The sequence below is a fragment of the Mirounga angustirostris genome, unplaced genomic scaffold (assembly GCF_029215605.1).
Source record: "Mirounga angustirostris isolate CCGP_5_RB_7025 unplaced genomic scaffold, mMirAng1.0.hap1 SCAF_3, whole genome shotgun sequence".
Lineage (NCBI taxonomy): Eukaryota > Metazoa > Chordata > Mammalia > Carnivora > Phocidae > Mirounga > Mirounga angustirostris.
The window spans coordinates 126784237-126809220 of NW_026991711.1; the positions used below are offsets into that span (position 1 = coordinate 126784237).

General features: G+C 36.9%; 1 protein-coding gene across 3 annotated transcripts in view; it reads left to right on the forward strand.

Moving 5' to 3' along the window:
• SLC4A10 (solute carrier family 4 member 10) overlaps positions 1–23994 on the forward strand; it is a 306787-nt gene extending 282793 nt beyond the window's left edge. For all 3 annotated transcript variants that reach the window (XM_045868750.2, XM_045868751.2, XM_045868752.2), the window contains 5 exons: positions 4045–4218; positions 4979–5101; positions 13760–13827; positions 16270–16386; positions 22048–23994. In XM_045868750.2, the coding sequence (XP_045724706.1) occupies positions 4045–4218; positions 4979–5101; positions 13760–13827; positions 16270–16386; positions 22048–22114 (549 nt within the window). In that variant the 3' untranslated portion in view covers positions 22115–23994. The remainder of the gene's footprint in view (positions 1–4044; positions 4219–4978; positions 5102–13759; positions 13828–16269; positions 16387–22047) is intronic.
• The last annotated feature ends 990 nt before the right edge of the window (positions 23995–24984 follow it).

Below are 24984 nucleotides of genomic sequence, written 5' to 3' on the forward strand. Positions count from 1 at the left end.
TATTTGCAAATAGAGATTTTGAAGATGGATTAATTATGGATCTCAAGATGAGCTCATCTAGCATTTAGGGTGAACCCTAAATCCAATGATGGGGGTCCTTATAAGAAGAGAGGACACAGAGAGACACAGAGAAGAAAGCCACACGAAGAAAGAAGCAGATTTCTACTTAAATTTGCCTGTGGGAAAAATCTTGTCTTATAACCTAACATCATTGATCTAAAACACTTAAATTTTCTTGAAAGGAGACTAATTTTGAGGGTTATTTATTGTAAAGTATAGTTTATTTTTTTCTTGACCAAAAGGAAATCATAAACTGCTGCTTTTTCTATGACACAGCTAGTCTCATTGCTATTCAAAGACATGAAAGAAAAGTCACCTGACTATTATGAATGTCTCAAATTAACACATGTGAAGTGGAGCACAGGGTGCTGGATGGCAAGCTGTGGTTCAAGGATAGACTAGAAGAGAAATTGAAATAGATAACTTATTACTCACAGGTCCTGGAGGAAGTACCTGGTGTACCTTAAGGGTCTGAATGGGGAAGTTAAGGCAGAGGGCAGACAGAGAAAGAATGAAGACCTGGGGCACATGCCTTTATTAGGATTTGTGGGTGGAGTGGTTTGGGGTTCCTGGTCTAAGGCTGATTGATCGATTCAAATGAAAAGCAGGGTTTTGGTAGGTCCCAGGTGGGTCTTATCTAAGGAGCACATAAAAGGAAGGCCCTGGGAGTTAGGGGAGACTGTTGACTGCAAGGACATTTGGGGGATTCATCTCAGGAACTTACATTTACTTGTGACTCTGCTGGCTGTTATCTAGGGCATGTGCCTACTGAGGAGCTAGCGTCGATTTAGGTGACCACAGGCTGCTTAGCCAAACAAAATGGATGCCAAGGCAGCAAAACCATGGGGTAGCTTAGCTAAACTCTTGATACTGAGGGACAGACAGCACAGAAACTCTCTTCCTGAATGAACAACCAACCAGTTTCTACTTTGAGAGAAGAAAAAGCACTTGAGCCTTAGGAAAGTATTAGATCTCAGAACTGAGGCAAAATTTCAATATGAAGTCATTGAAAGATAATTGGACACCCAAAATAGGTACTATGACTGTTCTTCTTGACACTTGGGTAAAATTTACTTGGGAGAGGGAAATGGTTGAGAAGTGTGTTATGCATTTAAATTTTACTCTAATTAGATTTAATTTGCTCATTTATAATTTCATGTATGAAAAATGTATTTTGAAAGAATTGGTTTGGTAAGGCAGATAGAGAAGAGTACTGAAGAGGTTTTGTTTATTTGTTTTACTGTTTTTTGCCTTTGGCAAAAGTTCCATGAGTACTAGTTTCATCTGTAAGTGAAAAGTATTTATTATTAGGCCCCAGGCTCACATAAATACAGCAGCAGAAGTTTAAGAAACAAAGTAAAATCATTTTGATAGGTTTCAACAGATTTTTCCCCCTAATTCCACTCACATGATTTTATACTCATGAGGTTTAGAACTAAACAAGAATGTCAAGTTTTGGAATTATTTGGGGTGTGAATCTCTCAAATGAAAATTGAGGAAAACATTATTAAAGGCCCATGAGAAAAGTATAATGAGTTTTAAATAGCACAAATGAAACAGTAAGCAGGGTCTCAACACTGAGAAACAAGGTGAGTGAAAATTTAAGTGAACCCTGAACTCAGGAAGTTGAAATTCCTATTTGGGATTTTGTGGCTAACTGCATGGGAGAATGGAATATTATTGATATTAGGACAAGATAAAAGCCAAGTGCAAAACTCAGGATACATGTATCATGATTATCATTACTTGAGTAGTAATATGCATGCACTGAGTACCAACAGTTGAAGGAGCATGTTAATTAGTTACCTTATATGTTGAAGGAATTTATATGCTACCTGATTGTTTGGCAATATTATGAAACATATTATCTAGGCTTCTCACTGTGCAACATGGCAGAAAAAACAGATCACAGTGTTCTTATGAATGCTGTTTCTGTACTCAGATATATAACCACATCTATATTCATTCCAACACTTCAGGAATCCAAAGTAAAGCAAATGTGCCATTTAAACAATAACAATTGAAGCACCCACACACTGAAGTACACTTATGCAATAACAGCTTCACAAATGGAGAAATGGTGGCTGGTAAAAATGAGTTCTATAGAAACTGAAATATTCAGTTATAAGCCAGAGGACTTTACTTTATTTCTTCCCTATTGCCACCTCCACAAATCACCAAATTTTGTTTGTTTAACGACACTGTATTTTAAAGAGATATTTAGGAGATAGGAATAAGAAGACCTAATGAAATATTTAGAGACAATATGGAGAAGGATGAACCAAGAAAAAGAAATTCAGCACTTGGCACTTGCATAGAAGTACATTTCAATAAATGATTTTGGAAGGCATTAATGAATATAAATAAGTACATGAACAGTGGATGAACTAAACTGCATATGATTCTGGTTTGGATGACTGAGGGAAGAAGGGTCAGGCAGGCTGTGCCATAAGTCAAGGAACATAGGAGAAAATATGGGTTTTTGTTGAGTTTGAGGTTCCTATTACATTGTTAAATATATTAACAATATATTACATATTATATTAACATCCTTTTAAAATTTATTTTATTATTTTTATATTTATATTTGTATTTATATATTTTTATATATTTTATATATTTATATTTCATTTTCTTGTTAATTGTATATTATATTAACATCTTTTATATATATATATATATATATATATATATATATATATATATATGCAAGTTTTGGTAAAAAAAAAAAGGATGTTCAACCCTAACACTTAACTCCATGGATATTTGTCCCTTGGCATATTAGAGTAATTTTAGAATATTTGATGAGAATTGTTTACAATTTTTTCATAAATCAGCCAAGAAATAAAATCAAATATCATTCTTTTGAAGATGCACAATAGATATTACTATAGGAATGGCATGAAATAGAACTGACAGTGCTTGAAACCATTATTTCCTAAATAATCACTTCTTGTTGGAAACATTGGAAACTGTAAAAATCGACCTGAGAAAAATTAAAGAAAATGGTCCATGTAAAATAAAACTAACACACAGCACAATTTGTTAGTGAGTAAGATATGATTGAAGTTTTAAGCTTCTTGTGAAAATTTAATCTATAAAATTTGAATTGAGAAAATTTGCTTTGGTATATAAAATCAAAATTGAAAGTGTAACGATAATATCATATAGTCCAAAAATAATTTTACTGTCTTCATGGTAAAATTTAAACAGCAACAACTCTTCCAGATGAAAATAATTTTAATAAAATACAATTGAAAAAAATTGTAATTGGCTTGACAGTGCATCAGAAGAAACTGAACAAGAAATCAAATTAACAAAGTTTGCTCTGGAAAATACTTGATTAGCAGTAATTCATCTAGGTTAAATCTTTGTGGCTAAGCTTGTTTGTAAAGACAGCCTCAAAACCTTGTTGGGGGTCAATGTGGTGAGACCAAAACAGCAGAGTCAACACATCCCACTCAGCAGCAGGATGTGGGTGGGGAGCTCTGGCAACAGAGAGAGAGAGAGAGAGAGAGAGAGCACGCTGAAGCAGAAACCTAGGTCTGGGAGTCTCTAACAAGCATGTAAAAGTTGAAGCCATGGGTATGGATGAGCTCTTTCAGGAAAGAAGAGGACAGAGAATGGACCATGGTGTTTAGTGGGCAAATAAAAGGAAGAGCTTTGTGATGTGATAATGAAAAAGAGGATGATGATTACATTTTGTCTCTCAAGGCTACACTTTCCCAGGTAGCAAAGTTTAGCATTGGCTTTAATATTTTTAAACGCTTCTAAGTTATAGCCTTAGAAGGCTATATAAATGTGGGATATTATGAAACTGAAATTGTGCATTTCAGAGTGTACACATAACAATCCCATTGTCCTGATGCCCAGTTGTCAACTTAATTATGTGATTCTGATGTATGATATTTTGGACCATATCAAACATTTACTTGTCTTGCTTTTATTATCTGTAAAAAGCAATTTAGTCTGTTTATCTTTTAGTTCTTTGATAGAATAAAGCTCTTCTGGATGCCTGCAAAACATCAGCCAGATTTTATATATCTAAGGCATGTACCACTTCGAAAAGTCCACCTCTTCACAGTGATTCAGATGAGTTGCCTTGGCCTTTTGTGGATAATAAAAGTTTCAAGAGCTGCTATTGTCTTTCCCATGATGGTATGAAACTTCTAAGTCCAGTTTTTTTCTCCTCCTCTGATTTTCTGCTCTATTTGGAAACATATAAAACTGAAATTGGAACAGTAGAGTCATTTTGAACAATTATGGGAAACCATGATGTAAATTTTAGCTGCTAAAGCTAGTGACTAAGATAGGATTTGAGATTACATATGAATTTCAGTGATTCATATTAGTTTTGCCTCTATCATTCTAAATACTTGTAACAGTTTGAATTAACTGAAGTTGGGTAGAAAAATGTAGACTTTCAAAATGTGACATTAAAGATATACTAGCAAATCTGAAAAACTAGGGGCGTTTAAAATTAAATTTTATTAAATATTTCAGATAAATTTCAAATACTTCCAAAAATATAGTGAACTTGAATGACTATAAATCAAAATACTATCAGAATAGATAAGAATGGTTTAATGTTCATTTATAATAATGCAAACTATTAACTACATCTATTTAAGAAACAGTCAAATATATTGTAGGTTTTTCTTTTTCTTTTTTTTTTTTGAGATAGCTTCTTTAAGTGACTCCTTTACTGGGTAAAATCAGAGCTATTATTCTGGGGATGTGGTAAGAAAAGGAAATGAAGAATGCAAAAATACAATGTCTATTATACATGTATGTCTTCAAATGTCACTTGAATCTCAGTCTTAATTGAAATTGACTTGTTTCCACCAAAAAACAAAAAAGCTACCTCTCCCATTTTTATTTTTTTCCATGTTTTAAATTATTTTATTATTTGCTTCAGGTGTTAGCTCTGGTATTTGTAAGAAAGCTGATGGACTTTTTGTTTACGAAACGGGAACTCAGCTGGTTGGATGATTTAATGCCCGAGAGTAAGAAAAAGAAACTAGAAGATGCTGAAAAAGAAGTAAGTCAGAGCGAAATCAGTATCTTACAAAGAGAAACAAATAGGACACTTGCACAGTAACAGCTCCTTGCAAAACCAAATCATTTTGTTTATCTTTAGATAGTGATTACTAACAACCACAGGTGGACTATTAATATTTGGAAGATTAATGCTTAAAATCTTAAAGTTGAAACTTCAACACAGAGAGAACACAGATCTTACATGAGAAAACCAAACCCTTGTGAAATATGCAAACACTTTGTACTTCATTATCCAAATTGTGAGCTTTGCTTTTCTATTCCCTCCCTTGTGGATGGCAGAACCTTACTGATGCTTAACTATTTCTGAGTTATCGTCCAGCAATGGTTGCTTTTTGGTTGAATATGTGAGAAGGAATGAAAGAGACAGTATTCTTGTTGATATTTTTCTAAGGAACAAATTTTTAATGGCAAGATTCTAATTCTAATCAAAAGATAAAATTAGTTATTTTTGAAATAGATGAAATGTTTATGATCTGATTTGCTTTCAGAGTGATTTAAGATTGAGTAAATGTAGTTTGAGAAAATTTGGGGATTTAATTACTTCCGTGGACTAACTGATCTATCCTATTCTGTTTCTTGCATTAAGATGATTTGTTTTAAGTTTAATGGCATATCTAAAGTTCATATGTAAGTCTGGGTCTCCTTTGAAGGCTAATAACCATAATATTTTTAAAATGTGCTTTCTATAAAAACTACAAAGAGTTTAAATGAAAACAAAAAATGACCAGTATACCTTTTACTGGAATGATTGAGTCCATAGATTGTAAAACATAAGAACATTTCCATGTGAATAGAAATGAAGATGAAAGAAAATATTTGGTGAGGATTCTTCCCACTTTTCCTTCTTCTACAAGATGGTCTGTAGATATGCTCAGTTTCCTGTCTACAGCATAATTTCTCAAACCATGGATATATTCTCTCCTTTGGGGAATTTGTTTGCAAACATTTGAATGGTTCTAGGTTTTACTCAGTCATTAGGTGAAGTCAGATTAGGCCACAAAGTCTAACGAAATTTCTCCTCAGAGGTTTTTACAAATATGGCTATCGAGTATGTGACTGGTGGCGTCCCATCGCGGACAATGGATGCCCACTTTAGAGATCGATCACGATGATGTATCTTATATGTGCATGTACACATCATTATGATGATGTATCTTAATTTTGCACAGTTATTTCAATTTTCCCAAATAATGGAGAAGGAATACTTAGAAACATACTTCTAGTAATATTAATACAACATTAAAAATATATAAAATCATTATTTCTTTATTTTTCTGTTTGACATATTCTTATTTAAGTATGAGAGATTTTTTAAAACAATGCCTTAACTAGGATATTTCTTTTTAGGACTTCGGTAAAGGTTTGGTCTCCTCCTCAGATACCATTCAAGAAGAATATGACAGAATTTGGTATAAATTAAATGTGAATAAGATGGACACTGGAATATAAAAATTCTGCAGGTTTAAATTATCCATACTTGATGTGATTAAGATTATGCACGTTGAAGATAATCCTCAAGAAAGTTTAAATTCCAAAGAAGACAGTTTTGAATATAAAACTCATTGACCATGTCCCTTCAGTCTTTCTGATAATGAGAGTACTATTAAGTATACTAAGGCAGTAACTTATAAATGTAATTTTGCTTTATTTTCCTGCTTTGATTTCCTGTTCAAATGTCTCTACTACTTCCATAGAAAAGGTTAACAAGAGCCCCAGCCATATATTCATCCCTTTCACAGCATTCTCTTTAGGCCATATCCATACCATGGAACATTCTTGCCCTTCTAGAACTTTGTAAAATGAAAAATGATATGTATATATAGCATATTATGTTTAATATTCTTCCCTTTTGTCATTTAAGGAAAATTTTAGATTCTCCCTTTATATGTCTATGAAGTAGGTGAGAACAAATTTGATAGTAATCATAAATTTATTTGCATCTGCCATTTCCATTGCCCAAAACTACTCCTGACACTTCATATGTATAGTATATGTATGTGTGCTACGTGTCCATTTTGAAGTTTATTAATCTCAGATAGGCAGAGATCCTATTCAATAAGCTTCTAAATTTTTTTTGTCATAGATCCACTGTACTCCAATGGGTGTTTACTGTTTTCTGATTATGAAGATACATATTTTAGAAGTAATCAAATATTACTAGATTTCCTAGAATTCATGTTTTCCAAAAGGATGCAAAAATAAAGATTTATTGAGGCAAATTTACCACTGTATCCTTCAGATCTGAATATCAGAAAAAGTAGGGGGAAATGCCATGCAATACCTTAATCAGGAAGATGTATAGACCTTTAAAATCTGAAATAGATTAATGTGATGATGCTTGCATGTGAATCTCAGTGCATGGAAAGAAACAAGAGAATCAATAATACAATGAAAACACAATTCATTATTGAACTTTTAAATATAGTTCCGACGAGTGCAAAGAAAGATAACTCTCCATATGACAACTGGAGAAAGAAAAGGAAGTTTAAAGATGTTCACTTTCTAACTTGGAATTAGTTACTAAAAGTGTATGATCAGTATAGCGAGCTGGAAGATTTAAGAAGGATTGCACTAGAACTTAAATTCTGGTTGGTTTTCCTTTTGGTCACCCAGATCTCAGTATTTCATTTTCTTGAGGCTATGGACTCCACTGATGGATGTGATCTTCTTACTGTGGCGTCTTATACCAAGGCCCAGTCTTCTAAGAAATTGTGCATTCAGGTGGTAAATGGACAAGTTCTCCAGAAATGCAGCATTTCTGCAATTGCTCAAATTAATTGAGTAACTTTGATTGTGATCTGGAAAGATGGTAAATAGCAGAAAATGTTCAGCTTCATGAGACTCGAATTTAAAGTAGGCTCACCTCTTGTCCTTTCGATGATAGTTACAAGCTTGTACCTTTATCTTCCAGGGTTTTCTTATCAGTAGCCCGCTTCTGGTCTTATGGCATTGAGAAAACATTAGTTTGACCTTAAAATTCAATAATGAGTTAAGCAGAATAAATAGCTACACAGGCCAGTCCAAGGTCGCAGAGCTTCTGTTCCAAATTTTCATGTACTTCATGCATATGCATATGCATATGCTTCAGTTTTTAGAAAGAAAGGATTATAATCAGGATAGAAATGAATATTGGAACCCTGACATTTTGCACATTGCTCTGTGTAAAGGGAAGACTGCAGAATCAAATTCTGGATGTCCAAATGTGCTCAGAGTACCAACATGCTTTCCTTCCTACTTAAATATTCTCTAGGACATTGTACACATTTGACAAAAGGGCGGCTGTTAAAAGCAGAAAGCCCCAGCAGAACGTTTGCTCCTGGGTGGGGGGTAGAAGGCAGTTAATGTTAGATAAATCCTGGAAATTGAGCTTTGGGCAGTGATCATGATATTGACACTTCTTGGTTTACAGGAAGTTCACTCTAACATGTAATGCTATGGAAAAAAAAAACAAAAAGAGGCAAGTGAGACTTGTGATCTGTATGAAGAAGGATCATGAGCAAGGCCAAGAAGATGCAAAAGCAAACTAAGAACAAGTGCAATTAATGCAATTAAACAAATTACAGAGCAGGTCTTACTGCTTAGAAAGATGAGAATTGGTTGTGGATTGGAGAAGCATGGCCTAATTATTACACAGGCAAATGTTATTTCTAATTGAATCTTAGAGTAAGGCGAGCATATTTCAAAGCGTAGTTCTAGGACCTCTGCTGCGTCAGCCAACACCTGGCAACTTGTTAGAAATGCAAATTCTTAGACCACATTCCAGACCTATTGAATCAAAGCTCTGTGGATAGGCCCAGAAATCTGTTAAGGAGACCTCCAGGTCCTTCTGATGCATGCTAAAATTTGAAATAAAACTTTTCTAAAACCACAATATCTGTATCTCCAGAATATAATCTTCTAAATCCAAGGTTACTCTATCAAAAGTTCTGTGTTTTATAATAACTTAGATAAGTCACTTAGAGATATTGAATCAAACATTCTGATAAAAACATGTCGCATCCCATTATTTATATGAATTCTATATAGACTCCTCCTCCTCCCCATTTTTCCTTTTTAGCTTTCATTGTTAAAGTGAATAGTTGTATGTACTGGTTCTTCTATTGGAAATTTTAATACATACCTCTTAGACACATCACATTTTATGGCTTTCAGAGTACTGTGGGGGGGGGCGGTGTGGGTGTGTGTTGAACATTTGCAGCATTATCTGTTATATTAGTAATTAAAGAAGAAAGTGGTCTGAGTTCTATAGGCTTTATTTTCCTCTTGGATAAAATAAAGGGGTCAGACTTGATTGCTGAAGTCCCTTCCATTTTTTAAGATCTATGAATTCTAAAATTGCTGAATATTTTCTGTAATACTCTAACCATCTTTGTGAACATTGGCTCTCTGCTGTTGCTCATACTTTGAGCTATTTGAGGGTTCCTACATAGATACAGATTTTACCTCAGAAGTGGATATAGTAACAGATGCTACCTAGTTCACTAAAGGTAGAGCATTTGTCATGATATATGAATGATTTTTTATGCTATCACAAAATATAATTCAGATCCATACTTCCTACTAATCCAAACACACCACAATTTTTTTTAAAAGACAGCATTTATTTATTTGAGAGAGAGAACGCACGTGCAAGAGAGAGCAGTGTGGTGAGGGGCAGAGAGAGAGGGAGAAGCAGACTCCCGCTGAGCAGGGAGCCCGACACAATGGCTCATCCCAGGACTCTGGGATCATGACCTGAGCAGAAAGGCAGACACTTAACGGACTGAGCCACCCAGGCGCCCCAAAACACACCACAAAGTAACTCCAATTTTATTTTTCACTTAGTATAGGCCTTTGGCTCTAGCCAGGCTAGTCGTTATTGTCATATTTATTTCTACTTTTTATTCTTAGCCTACATTGTTTCTAGAGTTTCTTCCTTTCTTCTACCAAACTGATCAAATAAGACTGGCTCAGATACTACTTCCTCTCTTCCTGTATTTTGTACAGTGATCCTTCTCATCATCTGAGAGTACAGTGTATGTCTTTTCGTTGTTCTATCACCAGTACTTAGCAGAATACTGTCATGTAGATTATGCCTAATACATGTTTGATAAATGGATTCATGAGTAGCTCCTGGATTATTCACTGTGTGCCTAGCACATAATGCATGCTGAGTGTTTTGAGTTGTTTTTTGATTAGATTTGTTTTTTTTTTTAAAGCCTCAATTTTCCTGCCTTTTGCTAGAGATAGCATTAACTAGCCTTCGCTTATGTAGTATCTGAAAAATGCTTTGACTATCTTAATTAAAAGATGGCATTCACATCACAGCCTGAGTAGTCCTCTAGTCAAATTGGTGAAACCCTTCGAATGTTCTTGGGTAAACTCGGATCCTTATCCTTTAACATCTTCACCACGTCGTAGAACTCAGCGTATTTTTGACGGACCCCCGTGTAAATGAAGTGCTACGTGGAACTCATTTTAAGGTACTGCTGACTTATAAACTGATGGATACCCAGTGAGCTTTGAGCTCTCACTCTCTCTTCCTGAATGATTGAGATAAACTGGGTTGTCATTGTCGTGACGGCCAATGCCTGATTTGACTGTTCCTCCCCAGAAAGTCTCAAATTTTTGGCTTCCTCACAGTGCTGCCTGGGATGCAGCCGGCCCTCCATCCCCGAGCTCTGGGGCCCACCCAGCTCCCTTCTGGCACTGAAGGCAGCGGCGGCTCTGCCACCCTTCTCCTCAGATAAGCATGGCTTGGAAATGCTATCTTTAGAGGTGATGAGTTTTTGTTTGGATAGAATTATGACTAGTATAAAGCCCACACATGCTAACAAGCCACAGAGTGCAAAATAATTATTGAAAGCAATTTGAGAGAAAAGTGGAAAATCATCTGAGGAAAAAACAAAATTGTTCCCAAAGCTTTGGTCCAATTTTTTGCTGTTACATTGAATCTTGAGCCTTAGTTCTCTGCTGCCAGGTCACCTAAGCATTGATGGCACTGTTCTTCTCTGTCTCCCTCTCTCTCTCTCTTTTTAAATTTTACTCTTTATTAAGCCTTTCTACATGCCTGCTTAACGTTTTATTCCAGGTTAGTCAGAAAACATACTATATACCAAGCTTACCTTCCAGTGGACAACCGAGAAAAGAATTGCATTTTGCTTGTATCTTGGTTTTACTTAAATAGCATTTGGGATCACTGAATGTTTTCTCTTTATGTCCCTCCATGTGTATTAAGGTAATGTTTTCTCTAGAAAAAGTAAGCTTTTTTACCTTAGAGAATACATATGCTCAGTCCATGGCCTCAGTGTTGTGCATATAAGTTAATATGACATGTGTATTATGTTCCACATATAGTGACTAACCCATTTGCAAGGCATGCCCTATTCCAGGCTGCAGATTAGCTTTGATCAAATGCTAAAATGTGTAATTTCAAACCAGTGGTACTGTTTTGAATTAGCTTTAATAGTTCTGCCAATGACCAGAGAAATAGGCACAGTATACATGTAATAAAGTATATCATCTCTTAAAGAAAAGATACTCGTGAAGAACAACAGAGAAAGAGAATAGGCTTGGGTCCTGTAATGTAAAGGGGTAACAGACAGGTGCCATTAGCACCACAGAGTATAAATGTAACGAAGGGTTTGTGGTTGGCCACGGCAGGAACTTACAAGCAAAGAAGTAGCAGAATCATGCAGTACCCTGCTCTCCTCCATTATTACCCAGCGTAGGCTGGCCATAGGTATCTGTATGCAGCATGGTTAAGGTCCCAGCAGAGGGGAGCCTGCCTTGCTCAGTAGGTTGGATGTATACAGAGAGCACTCCAAGAGTGAAAATGAGAGCTGCCCCCACATTACATTTTATATTCGTAGGTTAGCTGAACAGGCTCTAGAAAACAGTTTCTTTAAGTAACAAGAAATATGGCAAGGACTCTTCGGAGGCAGCGTGCAAGTTGAGGCCAAGGTGTGGATGGTGGTAGGAATGGCCTTGCCTGCCAGAAATGACAGCATCCAAAGGTCATGTCTTTCTGGAAGCTGATTTAGATCAGCCAAGCTCCTGCTAAGCTGCTAAAAGAGGGATGAGCCTCCAGGGTCATCCTATTTTCTCTAGCTCTTCATCTCTAACTTAAAGTTCCATTTCCAGTATTACGCATCCATAAAAAAGGAATAAGATCTTACCATTAGCGACAATACAGATGCACCTAGAGGGTAGTATGCTGAGTGAAATGTCAGACTAAGAAAGACAGATGCCATATGATTTCACTCATACGTGGAATCTAAAAAACAAGACAAATGAATAAACAAACAAAAAGCAGAATCAGAACTATAAATACAGAGAACAAATTGATGGTTGCCAGAGGGAAGGGGTGTTGGGGGGATGGGGAAATTTGTGAAAGGGAGTGAGAGATACAGGCTCTTGGTTATGGAATGAATAATTCACGGGATAAAAGGCACCACGTAGGGAATATAGTCAATGGTATTGTAATAGTGTTGTGTGGTGACAGATGGAAGTAGCTACACTTGTGGGCATAGCACAACATATAGAGATGTTGAATCACTATGTGTACACCTGAAACTTCTGTAGCCTTGTGTGTCAGCTATACTCAAATAAAAAAAAAATAAAAAAATAAATAAAATTCCACTTCTGGAGTTAGAACTAATGATTCTAACACTTTTAAATGGCCCGAAGTAGTTCTCTGAACTGGAACATTGCTAATTGACCCATTTGAAAATAAATGCATTATATAGGAGCTATAATCTATAGATAACTAAAATTTTTTTGGTGCATGGAAAAAGGTCGATAACATTGTTGAAAACTAAACCAGGATATTTCAATATGGTAGGATAAGATTCTCTTTATCCTAAAGATACGGTTTTAAAGTGTTATATATGAAGAAATGAATATATGAAGCATTTCTACCCTTCAGGGAAAGGTAGGATATTGTCGTTGTAAGAAGAAATCTGAGGCATAAAACAAAAGCTTAAGATGTGTCTAGTGGAAAGCACACCTGGGTTTTGGTCCATACAGAAAGGTATCTTCTCCTGTCTCGGAAAAAGTCTCTAGAGCAGTTGTTCTCAAAGTGTAGTCCTTAGACCAGTGTAATCAGCATCACCTGGAAACTTACTAGAAATGTAAATTCTTGGGCCCTACTCCAGACCTACTGAATCAGAGGCTCTGGAGGTGGGGCTGAGAGGTGTGTGTTTTTTTAAAGCCCTCTAGGTGATTCTGATGTAAAATGAAGTTTGAGAACCGCTGCTCTAAATATACCCCTCATTCCCTTCTAACAGAGCATTCTGGGATTGTAATTTAAACTTTATAACAATGAAAACAATTACATTGCCCATACGTTTTTTCCCTTTAAAATTTGGATTTTTTTTTTTTAAATCTGCTTGGAAATTAACCACGTTTTACATTGAGTGACATGAAGGAGATTGTTGTTAGCATTTAAATTACTTTGTAGTATGAGACTCTCATTAATTACTTATGTTCTTGGTAGCTGGTTCTTTATTGAAAGGACCTGTGCTAGCGTTAATAAATGCAAACAAAGTGGAAGGTCCTGAGGTTAATGAGATAGTGAAACATTAATCTGTGTTTCTTCTTTAATGTAAAATGGAGACTCATCAGGTTCACTTTATATATTTTACATTTGTCTTTCCAGGAAGAACAAAGTATGCTAGCTATGGAAGATGAGGGCACAGTGCAGCTCCCATTGGAAGGGCACTATAGGTAAGATACACATGTAAAAGCTTTAAGTCATGGAACGTGTGCTTATATACTTAAGAATTTCCTACTGTGTGGATTCCTACAAAGGTTTGTTGGAGCTGTGTTAGAGCAGAAAGAACTGAAACCAGGAATTAGATTACCCTGTCCCTAGTACTAAGTTCTGATACTAATAACTGTGTGAGTATGACCAAGTAGCTTAAAATGAAGGCGGGGAGGGTGGCGGGAAACTGTTATCTGTAGTCTTTTCTTCTCATATTTTCTACTGTATACCAAAGCTCTCTTTCATAACCTCTAAAAGTAGCAATTGAAGACGGGTTGAGATTCAATGCCAGGATGAATAAACTAGATATTCACTGAGTTGATCCCAGATAAATGCTTGAACTCTGGGAGGTTACCCCTAAAATATGGCACTTCCAAAGAGATGATCTATTTCCTGAGTTGAAGGATTCAGCTGTACCAGTCATTTTAGGAAATATTTATGTAACTCTCCAAAACATGCTGATCTGCTTTAGGCACAAAGACATAGCGAAAGAATGCAAATTCCTATGCGTTATAATAAAGACTTATGAAAGTATTTGGCCAAAAATTGTATGTATGCATATGAGATATATATATATATATATATATATATGGTCTCAAAGTGCTTAAGGATAACTTAAGTCCATGGTAGTAAAAAAAAAAGGAGAGAAAACTTTGAGGAGGGAATTTATCATAGTATTGACAAAAAAATTGGAATCTTCTAGATCTTCAGAGTCTGCTGTAAAACCACATTCCCTAGGTTTTTAAAATATAATTATCTACCATATAATCAAGGGAAGTCATTTTATCTTTTTTTTTAGCAATATTTAAGCTTAAAATCCTGTTGGTTGTTTCGTCAAATCAATATATTTCCACGTGTATGTTGTAGAAACTTAGTCTCATGTGGTACCCCTCTTGAAGGGATTTTTTGGTTAGACGCATTTCCATACTGCATTCCAGTTTGGAGATTCACAACGCATGCTGGAATATTAAAGAACCTAAGGGGTACTGTATTTTTTTTAAGTTTAATTTTATTTAATCCAGCATTTTCTAAACTCTTTTGTTTACAAGACTCTTTGTCACATAATATCATGAAAAACATGTATTCATATAATATTCTTTGGGAAACTGGTTCATCTCATGCTTTGAGTCACTAAGGGCTGCTGGATTTGAGGAACTAAAGAACGTGTGTCCAAACTGGGAAAGGAGGGAATCTGTGAGACCCAGAGTTTTGCCCCAGACCTTTGGTGTTCCTCTGAAAAGTCTAATTTGTTGCCCTCTGTGAACAACCACCCATGAGGGTCATGTGAGGGCAGCCTAGGATTTCTCTAGAACATGGTTTTTTTTACACTGCAGGCTATCTTTTCCACGGGTAGTAAGAAGAGTGCTGTTTTCTCACTAGAAACTTTCTTTGACTTGGCCTGTGATTTATCTCTGCTGCTATTTGGTTGTGTTTCTAGCCCTGGGGATATTTTAGAGAGTTCTGAATGTCACCTATAATTGGTGCCATTTTAAAATGCAAGAAAAGCACCCAGCATTGTACATGTCCTGATATTGGAAAGACTTCTGCCAAATACACAGACTGCCTTCATTTATTCAACAAATATTTGTTGAGTGGGTACCAAGTGTCAGGCCCTGTTTGAGTCTTGGGGGATCAGTTGCAGACAAATGGTCAAGAAACCTCATCCTCATAAAACTTATGTTCGAGTAGAATAGACAGAGGTAGGGGAGGCAGAAAATAAACAAATGAACAAGTAACAGACTATAGTACTTTAGATGGTAAAAAGTGCAATGAAAACAAAAAGCAAAAAAGGATGAGGGTATTCTGAGGGGATGGAAACAGAAATTTTATATAGAGTAGTCGGCAAAGGTCTCTCTCAGTAAGCGACATTTAAACAAAGGAGGGAAAGAGTTGAACCATGTAAAGGAGCGTTATGGGCAGAAGGAAGAACAAGTACAAGGCCTCGAGGCAGTAGCAAGCCTGTAGTATTCCAGAACAGTCAGGAGACCATTGCATTGTGGCTAGACAGGAAGGAACCAGCGGTGTAATGGCAGGAGATGGAGCTGGAGGGTGAGGGAAGGGTCAGAGCCTGTGGTCCATCTACCAGGCTCTTTCTGAGCAAGTGAGAGCCACTTTTGAGTCTGAGAGTTATGAATGTTGGGGCAAGAGGCTAAGCCATGAACACGCAGAACCCCATCTCTGTAATTTGAAATGAATTAGGAAACAGTAGCCAAAACCAGTTTCTATATAACTAGAATCTTTGATTTTGATTTTTCACAGATTTTTTAAAGTAATTATGAGAATACTCCTTATTTTATAACTATCAAAAAATACAAGCACAAGACTGTCCTATATTTAGTATCTATCTCTACACAACCACAGTTACTTATTTAATTTTTTAATTTCATTTTGGGTAAACTCTCTAGAGATGATCCATCTGTGATCAATATTTCCGATGAAATGTCAAAGACTGCCTTGTGGAGGAACCTTCTGATGACTGCCGATAACTCAAAAGATAAGGAGTCAAGCTTTCCTTCTAAAAGGTTTGAATTCCAAAGTAATGTGAATTTATACTGATCCCAGTCATTTTATGACATAAGAATCCGTTAGGAAAAGAATAGTATTGGTTTCCATTGAATTTAGGTCTAATATATTTCAGAAACTTCTTTTAAAAGTAGGTGGAAATTGTAATTGGCACATCTGTTGGTTTGTTTTTCAACATCTCCCTTTCAAATTAAAAGCTCACTCCAAAACCATGACAGGGGGGAGAAACAGTGCTATAAATGAGTCCTGATGCATGGCATTTTTGGACATTCATTTGGCCTACTCTTTTGCAGTAAGATTCCATTATATTCCCTCATCACCCACTTTCCAGGACCCTCTTAGATGTCTGACCACATTTTGCACTCCCCCATTGTCCTTTCTGAAACTTCATATGCACATGCAATGGTGATTTCGTATTTAGTGTATTTCCAGGTCCCTATTCCAACCCCCTGAAAATCTTCCCTAACTTCCTTATTCTGAAACTTTCAGCTCCAGAAAGTTCTATGCATTCTTATTTCTCTGTATACAGACATTACAAACAACTCCCATAGTTGCTAAGTTTTAAATGCATGCTGGGGGAAGAGTGTGTCCTTAAATATAAGGAGTCATCACAGGATTTCCATTGAATTTTCCAGGATTTATAAATAAGAGTTCAAACCATCCAGTCTTCTTAGATGCTGATCTGAAGAAAGATCTCTATGTTATACTAATAGCTCTTCTTATTAAAGAGTGATTGAGGGATTGGGGACAGTGTTTAATTATTAACTTCTTTTATTTTCATGACCTTAAATTAACTTTTTCTACTTAATTTTTATATTACATTTTTGTCATAAGCTCCCCTTCCTAATCACTCTAGAAGCTGATTCCCCAAAGGTAAGACCCCCTCCCTCAAACCTATTCCTTGGTTGTATTTCCTTATGTTAAATGGTGTCTTCTAGAAACTTGGTCAGCCTATGTTCTCTGTGTGAGTTTTGGGGAGGCAAAAGGCATGGAGAGTCTTGGGCTTAGATCCAGTATTGGACTGAGTGTTTATGGTGTTCCTATAACTACTCAGCTCTTTAAGAAGGTTTGAAGCTTGAGTGAACTTTTTTCTCCACATGACTTATACAAATGCATCATATATAAATCAACAAATCTCACAGAACTGTATTAGTAATGACATCAAATTTCTATATTGGAAAAAAGAAAATTTTATCCTTTGAATTAAGAAATTGCAAAGCTGGGAGCTTCCATTTATGCACCACATGCTTCCAAACCTGTAAGCTTTATCTGGCTTCATGAGAAATGTTTGGAAACATGGGCTCGGAAAAGATGCTACATTAGACTTACAGAATATCTCTTACTGCTGGTTTTTGTCACCCCAAAATGGCATGCCGCTTCCGTGTCATCTCTATCCCAAAAAAGACAAACAGTGGATGTGCAGAGTCTTCATCCCAGAAAGCTGGGGATTAGTCATCTCTCTCTCTCTCTTTCTCTCCTCCCTCCCCCCCACCCCACAACTACCTCTAACACACCAGAGGTTAATATAATTTACACAGTCAGCTCCCTCAAAGACTTCTGGTTGATGTTTTCTGTCTTTAACATGGCTTTAAAATCTTCATGCATTTCTTTGCTTGGCTCAAGCAGAAGTAATATCTTATTCTAAAACATGCTCTATCGTCCTTTCCCAAAGATCCCCGCTACAGTCTGATAGACTCATCCTCACAGTAACTCTGTTTTGGTAGAAGTCTTGGAAGAAAATCAGAGTTATGAGAAGGGTAATTGCTCAAACGCATTGGAGTATGTGCTTGTGGACTCTTTCACGTTAAAAATATGGCATTTCTCTGATTTTTTTTTTTTTAAATGGGAGCTCCAGGTTTATGAGCTCAAAATAAAATGCCAGCCATGGGAATATGTGGAAAATTTGAGGCAACCGAACTTACAGATTACTTTTCTTCCTGCACTAAATGGATCCAGAGTACAAACACTTTCTCTGTTTTTCTTGGGTTCAAGCAAAAAATTTTATGTCATGGTATTTTAGCTACTCCTTAAAGTAAAGGCAAGTGAAGCTTTTCATCAGAAAAACCTAGCTGTTTTAAAACAACTTAATGGGCTTTAATCAGGTCCAGTTTTAATTAGGACCATCCTTTAGATTTTGATATAACCACTTGTTTCTTATTCTTTGAACATATGTTACCACTAACACAAGATTCAAACTATTGTGAATGGAAGTTTACCCTTAGATGTGATAAAATCTGTAGCTTTTCATGTGAAAATATCTCTTGGTTCATGGCTAATGTCTTTTATCTTCATAACAGTAGAAACTGGCAGAAACAGTGTGGCTTCCAGAAATCCTAAAACCACCCATACCAATGACAATACCCTCCCAAAGCCATTGCTTTCTCATGGTGTGTCTGTCGAAGGCATTGAAGCGTGATGACCAGGAACTCTAAAAATTCTGTGACTGCTAGAGTATCTGTTGGCAAACAAAGCAAACAAACAAAAAAACCAAAAACCTAGAGACTAAGGTTACCGGAGTCTGTATCTCTTGAGACCTAAGCTGGCTTCCTGGCAGTTTTTGACATCCCCCCGCTCCCCCCACCACGTTCTTCATCCTGTCTCTTGTTATTGGTCCTGCATATGCCTATCAGAGTATCAGAGAAGCCTAGATATTTTTCCTTAGTGGAGTTTGGAAGAGCAGTTGTATTTTCTCCATCATTTCATTCACTTCTCATTGCTAAAAATGTTGTATCCAGTCTGACTGAAAGAAGGATCTAAGAAATTAATTGCAAATTTGACCACATCAGTAGGATGTCTAATTTGATCCTTGTTCAACAGTGCAATGCATACATGTGACAAGCTTCTCTGTGGCTTATTAAATTGGATCGGCAGAAATAGGTCTCATTAAAACCACATTGCATCAGAATAGGTGAGCAACTGCTATGTTTTATAAAAATGACACCCAAGATTGACATTTCTTGGGAAGGTAGCCGGCAACTTTGGGAAAAACAGCACTTGATTTTGCCCTGGTGGCAGAGGTTAAGCTCTGGGACCACCTTCTCTGCTCCCCTCTGGCTACCCACTCCCACCACCTTCTTATATCCCGGATTCTCCTTCTTTGCCCTGATTTCCCAGGCCTATGCCCTCTCATGACTGGTAAATGTTGTTCATAACAAATATTTTGGAGTGTTCGAAACATAACAGTTTCATAGATCGCTTGGCAGCATGAAGGTAGCAGGTCATGTTCTGCTCTCTCCTGAAGTATTATTTCCTTCTATTTTAAATTATAACTCCTCAAAGTGTGGGGCGCTGTCTCATCTACCTTGTATCCCTTGGTCTTTGCGGAGTACCTAGTATTTAATAGATAGGTAATATATGTCTATTGCAGTCGATATCATAGATATGATACATATTTAATAAGTATAAGTAATATGTTTATTACAGTGAAAGTTTAGAATTGATTGGAATCCTGAAAAACGAATGTAACAAGGAATAAAGAGAGTAATAGCCATACAGTAAGAAGATACGTTCAGGTCAATAGTATTTTTCATAGACGTCCTGGTTATAAAATTTCTGCTTCGTAGTTTGTTGAAATCTAATCTGATACCCAAACCACTGGTTTTAAAGAGGGGGGAAACCCCCCCGATCATTTCACTGGTTATTGTTCTGTAACCAAACAACCAGTATGACCAAAGCAGGACATCGGGAGGAAGCACACCTGTGAATTAAGTCAACATTCTGAATCTTTTCTCACTGCTCGGTGACTAATAGTGCCATTGGGAATGTGCTGGTCTCTAAAAAGGTGACGGAGCAGAGCATCATGCACACAGGAACCGGGCCTGTGTCGAGAGACCTGTATGTCTCCGTCCCTGCCATCTCCTACAGAGACGATCTTTTATTCTAGCTTCCTTATAACTGAGAATACCAGCCTCAGAATTCTGGCATTCGAGCTACAGGAGAATTTAGGGACCATATAGTCCAAAACTAATTTACAGATGAGGAAACCAAGTCCCAGAGAGATTAAATAACGAGTCCAAGGTCCCACAGTTGATCCTTGGCTTCCGGGAACTGAACGTAACCTTCCAGTTTCCCGTCCAGGCTTCCTCCACTGCCCCCGCGCCGCCCTTTTCCGCTGGCTTTGTGTGGGAGCCAGGTAAAGCCCAAGAAAAAGTTAATTTGGAAAGTAGGGTAGCAGACACTTGTCATGTGAAATGCACTTAAAGTAGAAGAAAGTGAGTCATGCAGATAGGGTAGTTAAAAATACAGAGTTAAGGCTCTCAACACATCATGTGCACACTGTCATCTCTTCTTGGGGAAGAAGGAGAGGAAAGGGAGAAAAGTTGCTTTGCTCTGACCTGTAAGTAGCGTGTGCTGAGAAGTGTGGCAGGCGTACACGTGGGTGCCATAGCCGCCCGCTCACGCCAGCTCTCAGCGCTGGCGGCCTGCCACACATGGCAGAAGCTCCGGCACTTCTTACCTGATGGTGCCGGGTGGCGGTGACAACTGAGAAGGGCTGTTTCGAGCTTGAATTGGAGGAAAAACAACTCTAAAAAACACACTCATAGAATGTGTCTGAGTTATTGACCACTACGAAAGCTGCGCAGGAGGCCGCGTAGAGAAAAAAAAAAGAAGAAGAAGAAGGTTTTAACTGTCACTTTATTACTTTGAGAAGAGTTGTAAAACTGAGGGTTTCCCCACCACCAACTAGTTCATAGATTTATATTAAGGGACAAAGTTACCGGTAAAAATGGGTGGGCTCTTCCGGCTCAGAGCCCCAGGTGACAGGGAGGGACACAGGGGGGCCGCAGGTGTGGGGGGCTCTGCCCTGTGCTGGGAGTCACTGGGGAGTGAGAGCTTCTGCCCCTCTGGAAGCATGTATTTATTCCTGCTGGGAACTTTCCGCTTGTGAACACATTATTCAAATTTTCCACGAAAACTGTCAACACAAGAGCAGGAAAAGTGTTCATTGGACAAATATCGGAAAAAAGCATAGACAGAAATTGTGGAATCTTATTACCAGCTTGCCCAGCCCATAAAGTTCATTGGAGAACAGACAAGACAGAAGTCACTCGGGAATGAGTTGGTTCTGGAAGGAATGAGGTGAGGGCCAGGACGAGGGCTGGTCTGCACAGGTGTTTGGAGGGCGGTGTGTGGGGCTGAGCACATCCCCTAGACCAGCGGAGATGTCTCTGTCCTGCTGACCACAACACGGTGCTCACCAAAGATCAGGATCCAGGGTGTGCACAAAGGACGAGCCCCTCGCAGCGAGCCCCGAGATACCTCCCGTGGCATCTCGTGGTGTCATCGGGTTCAGTGCTTTCTTGAGATGGGGGCAGCACGGGCGTTTTCAGGAACCATCAGTAATTCCTTTGGCCAAATGGGGACGATGGTATCAATCTTGCATGCTTTTGGAACTGTTTTAAAATGTCTGGTTTTTGTTTTTTAGTTCTTATTTTTTGAATGTCCCCCTTTCTGCAGTTCTTGGTTTCTACCTCACTGAGGGCAGAGGATTTTAATTGTTGCTATCTATCTACGCTTCGCAGCATGAAAGAGCCATGCTAAGGGCCCATGTGGTGCTTTGGGGTTGATGGGTTTTGTGTCTGAGCAAGCAGATCTCACAGTAGCCGTGCGGGATGGCAGTAATAAATTTCTCCTTTTCTCCCCCCACCCCGCCCCCATAGCACTGAAAGCCGAAAAGAGAAGAAAGCTGACTCAGGGAAAGGTGTTGACAGGGAGACTTGTCTATGACTTGATCTTCAATTTATTTTTTACGTATATATGAGAAGAGTGCCACAATTATTAATAAAACTGCTTTGATCATGTATTGTAAATTCTGTCTCTCATCCCAAATCCACCTTCATACTGTAAGTAGTGCAATACTTGTTTCATTTCTGTGTTTAAACTTCTGAACAGTGAGACACCCTTGTGAGCATATACAATAGCTAATGCAAGAATCTGTGTTCCTTTCTGTATGTTAGACATTTGTAAACACTGGATTCTCATGGTTAGTTTTATGAGAGCAATAGCTTTCTTAAAGAGATGTCACATTTACCTAGTTTGTATTTTCCTACTTTAGTGACCTGAAGCTACCTGATAATTTCATTCAGAAGAATTTTGAAAGGTAGTCTTACTCCTTTTTATTTTTTATAGCTTAGCATTAGTGACTTATTTCAAAAGACCCAAATCGAAAAGTTAGTTTAGAAGCATTTTTTAATAATTGTATTTATGCATTTCCTTGATTTATTATGATACATTTAATACTTAAGAGTTTATATGTAACTAAAACTTAAAGTCATTTGGAAAAAATATATAGAAACCTGTTCACAACTTGTTTAGAAGAATCAGAAACCAATGCAGAGTCAAGTAGTGTTTGCTTAACAATTCAAGTTGTGATTACACCATCAAACACTAGGCTTGTAGGAAATGCTTCAGGAAAACTTTGTAAGTTTTGTGAGATTTTCAATATAAACCTTTATCAGAAATATGACGTTAAATTTCTCTCCCGTTAAAAACAAATGTTTTCCAAATAAACCTATTCTACACACACCTGTGGAAGGCCACATGGTGAGTCCTTGTACATGAAATTTCACTCCTGTATAGTTATTCATTCTGCTGCTAAAGGTCACATACTGCTTAATGCTGCTTCTGAATCATGTTCTACTGTTAGACTGACAGGTCTCCAACTATATTTTTCTCTTCTGCAAAGCTCTTTTCCACTTTTTAATTGAATGCATGTTGTAGAAAAATAGTCTTTTCAATGAATACTTCAGATTCTGTTTGAGAAGGTTCTGTAGGTATTTCAGTCCATATGAAAGAATCCATTTTTACTAAGCTTGCACAAGAGGAAGGAAAGTTAAAAATTGTTGAGCATTACTAAAAATACATTATTTCATTTCATTTTAGATAGTGTGAAGTTAATAAAGATGGAATCTTGTAGTGCTCTTATTTCCTAGGAATGACCAGTGATCATCAATCTTATGATCTGCAGTGTCCAATTTTACGATAATTCAGAGCCCCGTGGCTTTTCCAAACTATTAATTACATATTTTCTGTATAAGTGCACATGAAAGGTGAAAAAAAAATCCTCTTGTGATCAAGCTTATGAGGGAAATAAAAAAACCCAACAAAGCCTCCATAAGACTCAACATTTTGATATTTCTGAAAACTCCCTTCACAGTCTTTTAAGGAGCCATTTCTTTCATGGAATGTAAACCTAAAAACTATAAGAATAATTTGCAGTTAATACAGTCTGTGTTTATAAATGCCAAGGAAAATACAGAAACTTTCCATTCCAAGTGTGTCAACTTTGTGTGTTTTATAATACAGATACCATATTGTAAACATTCCCATTGTTGTATGATTTAGACTAGCTGTACATGCCAGTCAGTCCCAAAAGCAGCCTCCTGGTGTTTTAATATATTAATAACTGTTCTGTTACAAATGATCATAGTGAGTTAAAATCTTCACATGATCACTTATTTGAATAAGCAATCATACCCAATGAAATTCTGTATTTCTGAGTATTTTTATAGTCATTTTGTTCCTGTGTGAATTTTAATGCTATCTCTATGTTAATCCTAATATTTTGAAATCATATAAAATATAAGAAAAAAATGTAGTGTTATATATTTCCTCCTAATTTCAGATTCCTGGTCAAAATTACTGAATATCTTGAATGTAATTTATTGCAAAGTTCAAGTAATGTGTAAATGTGACTAGGATATTGTGTTTTTCACAACTAAGAAATGTTATGTGGAAATAAATATTTATCCTAATTAATTTCCTTGCACATTTTAAATTGTGATGCAAAGTGTCTTGTCTTTTTTCTCCTTAGTGTTAATCAGTAAATCAATGTAGAACATTTTGACTGAACATATTTGAATTTAAACACCCCTGCTAAGAAAATTTGGTGTTGTAGACATTTCAAGAGTATTCAGACAATTTGGACTTTATGAAAAGAATATTATGGAAACTATAGTAGGATATATCTCTTCATTTTTCCAGAAAGCAGTGACTTGGGTGCAAATGGCATTGCTCCCAAGACTAGTAAAATCTTCCAAGGTCATTAGTAGGATTTTCCATAAGTAGAACTCCTTAGACTTCTGTTTTCAGCCCCACCCACCATGGGAAAAGCATTTCCTAAAATTTCTCTCCTCCCTTTTTGTTACTATGGGTCACATGGGACCATTATTCTTTTGTAGCCATCTGGCAGTATGTTGTGGAGGTAATTACATTCAGAACTCTAATGTACAGGTTAGTATTTTTCTTTTGACTCGTGAGTTTACTTTATAATTCCTACCATTTAACAGCCTTTGATATTGGGAAGTTTTTCCCTAAATTTAATCTGAATATCTCCTTCGTATAGTTTAAATCCACAGCTTAATAGAAACCCTCCACTGACAATTCACAAGCCACTTGTATTTCAACACTATCCCTGGATCTTTCAGGATTTTTCTTGGCTCTTAAAAGTGTGGCTCATTCTTTCTTCTTTTTTTTTTTTTCTATCTGCAGTACTCTACCTCTATTCTTTTTTAACTTTAGCTGTTCACTCCTGGTCATTTGACTATTTTACGATTATGTCAAGATTGCAACCCAAATGTAATAATAAGTATCTTGTA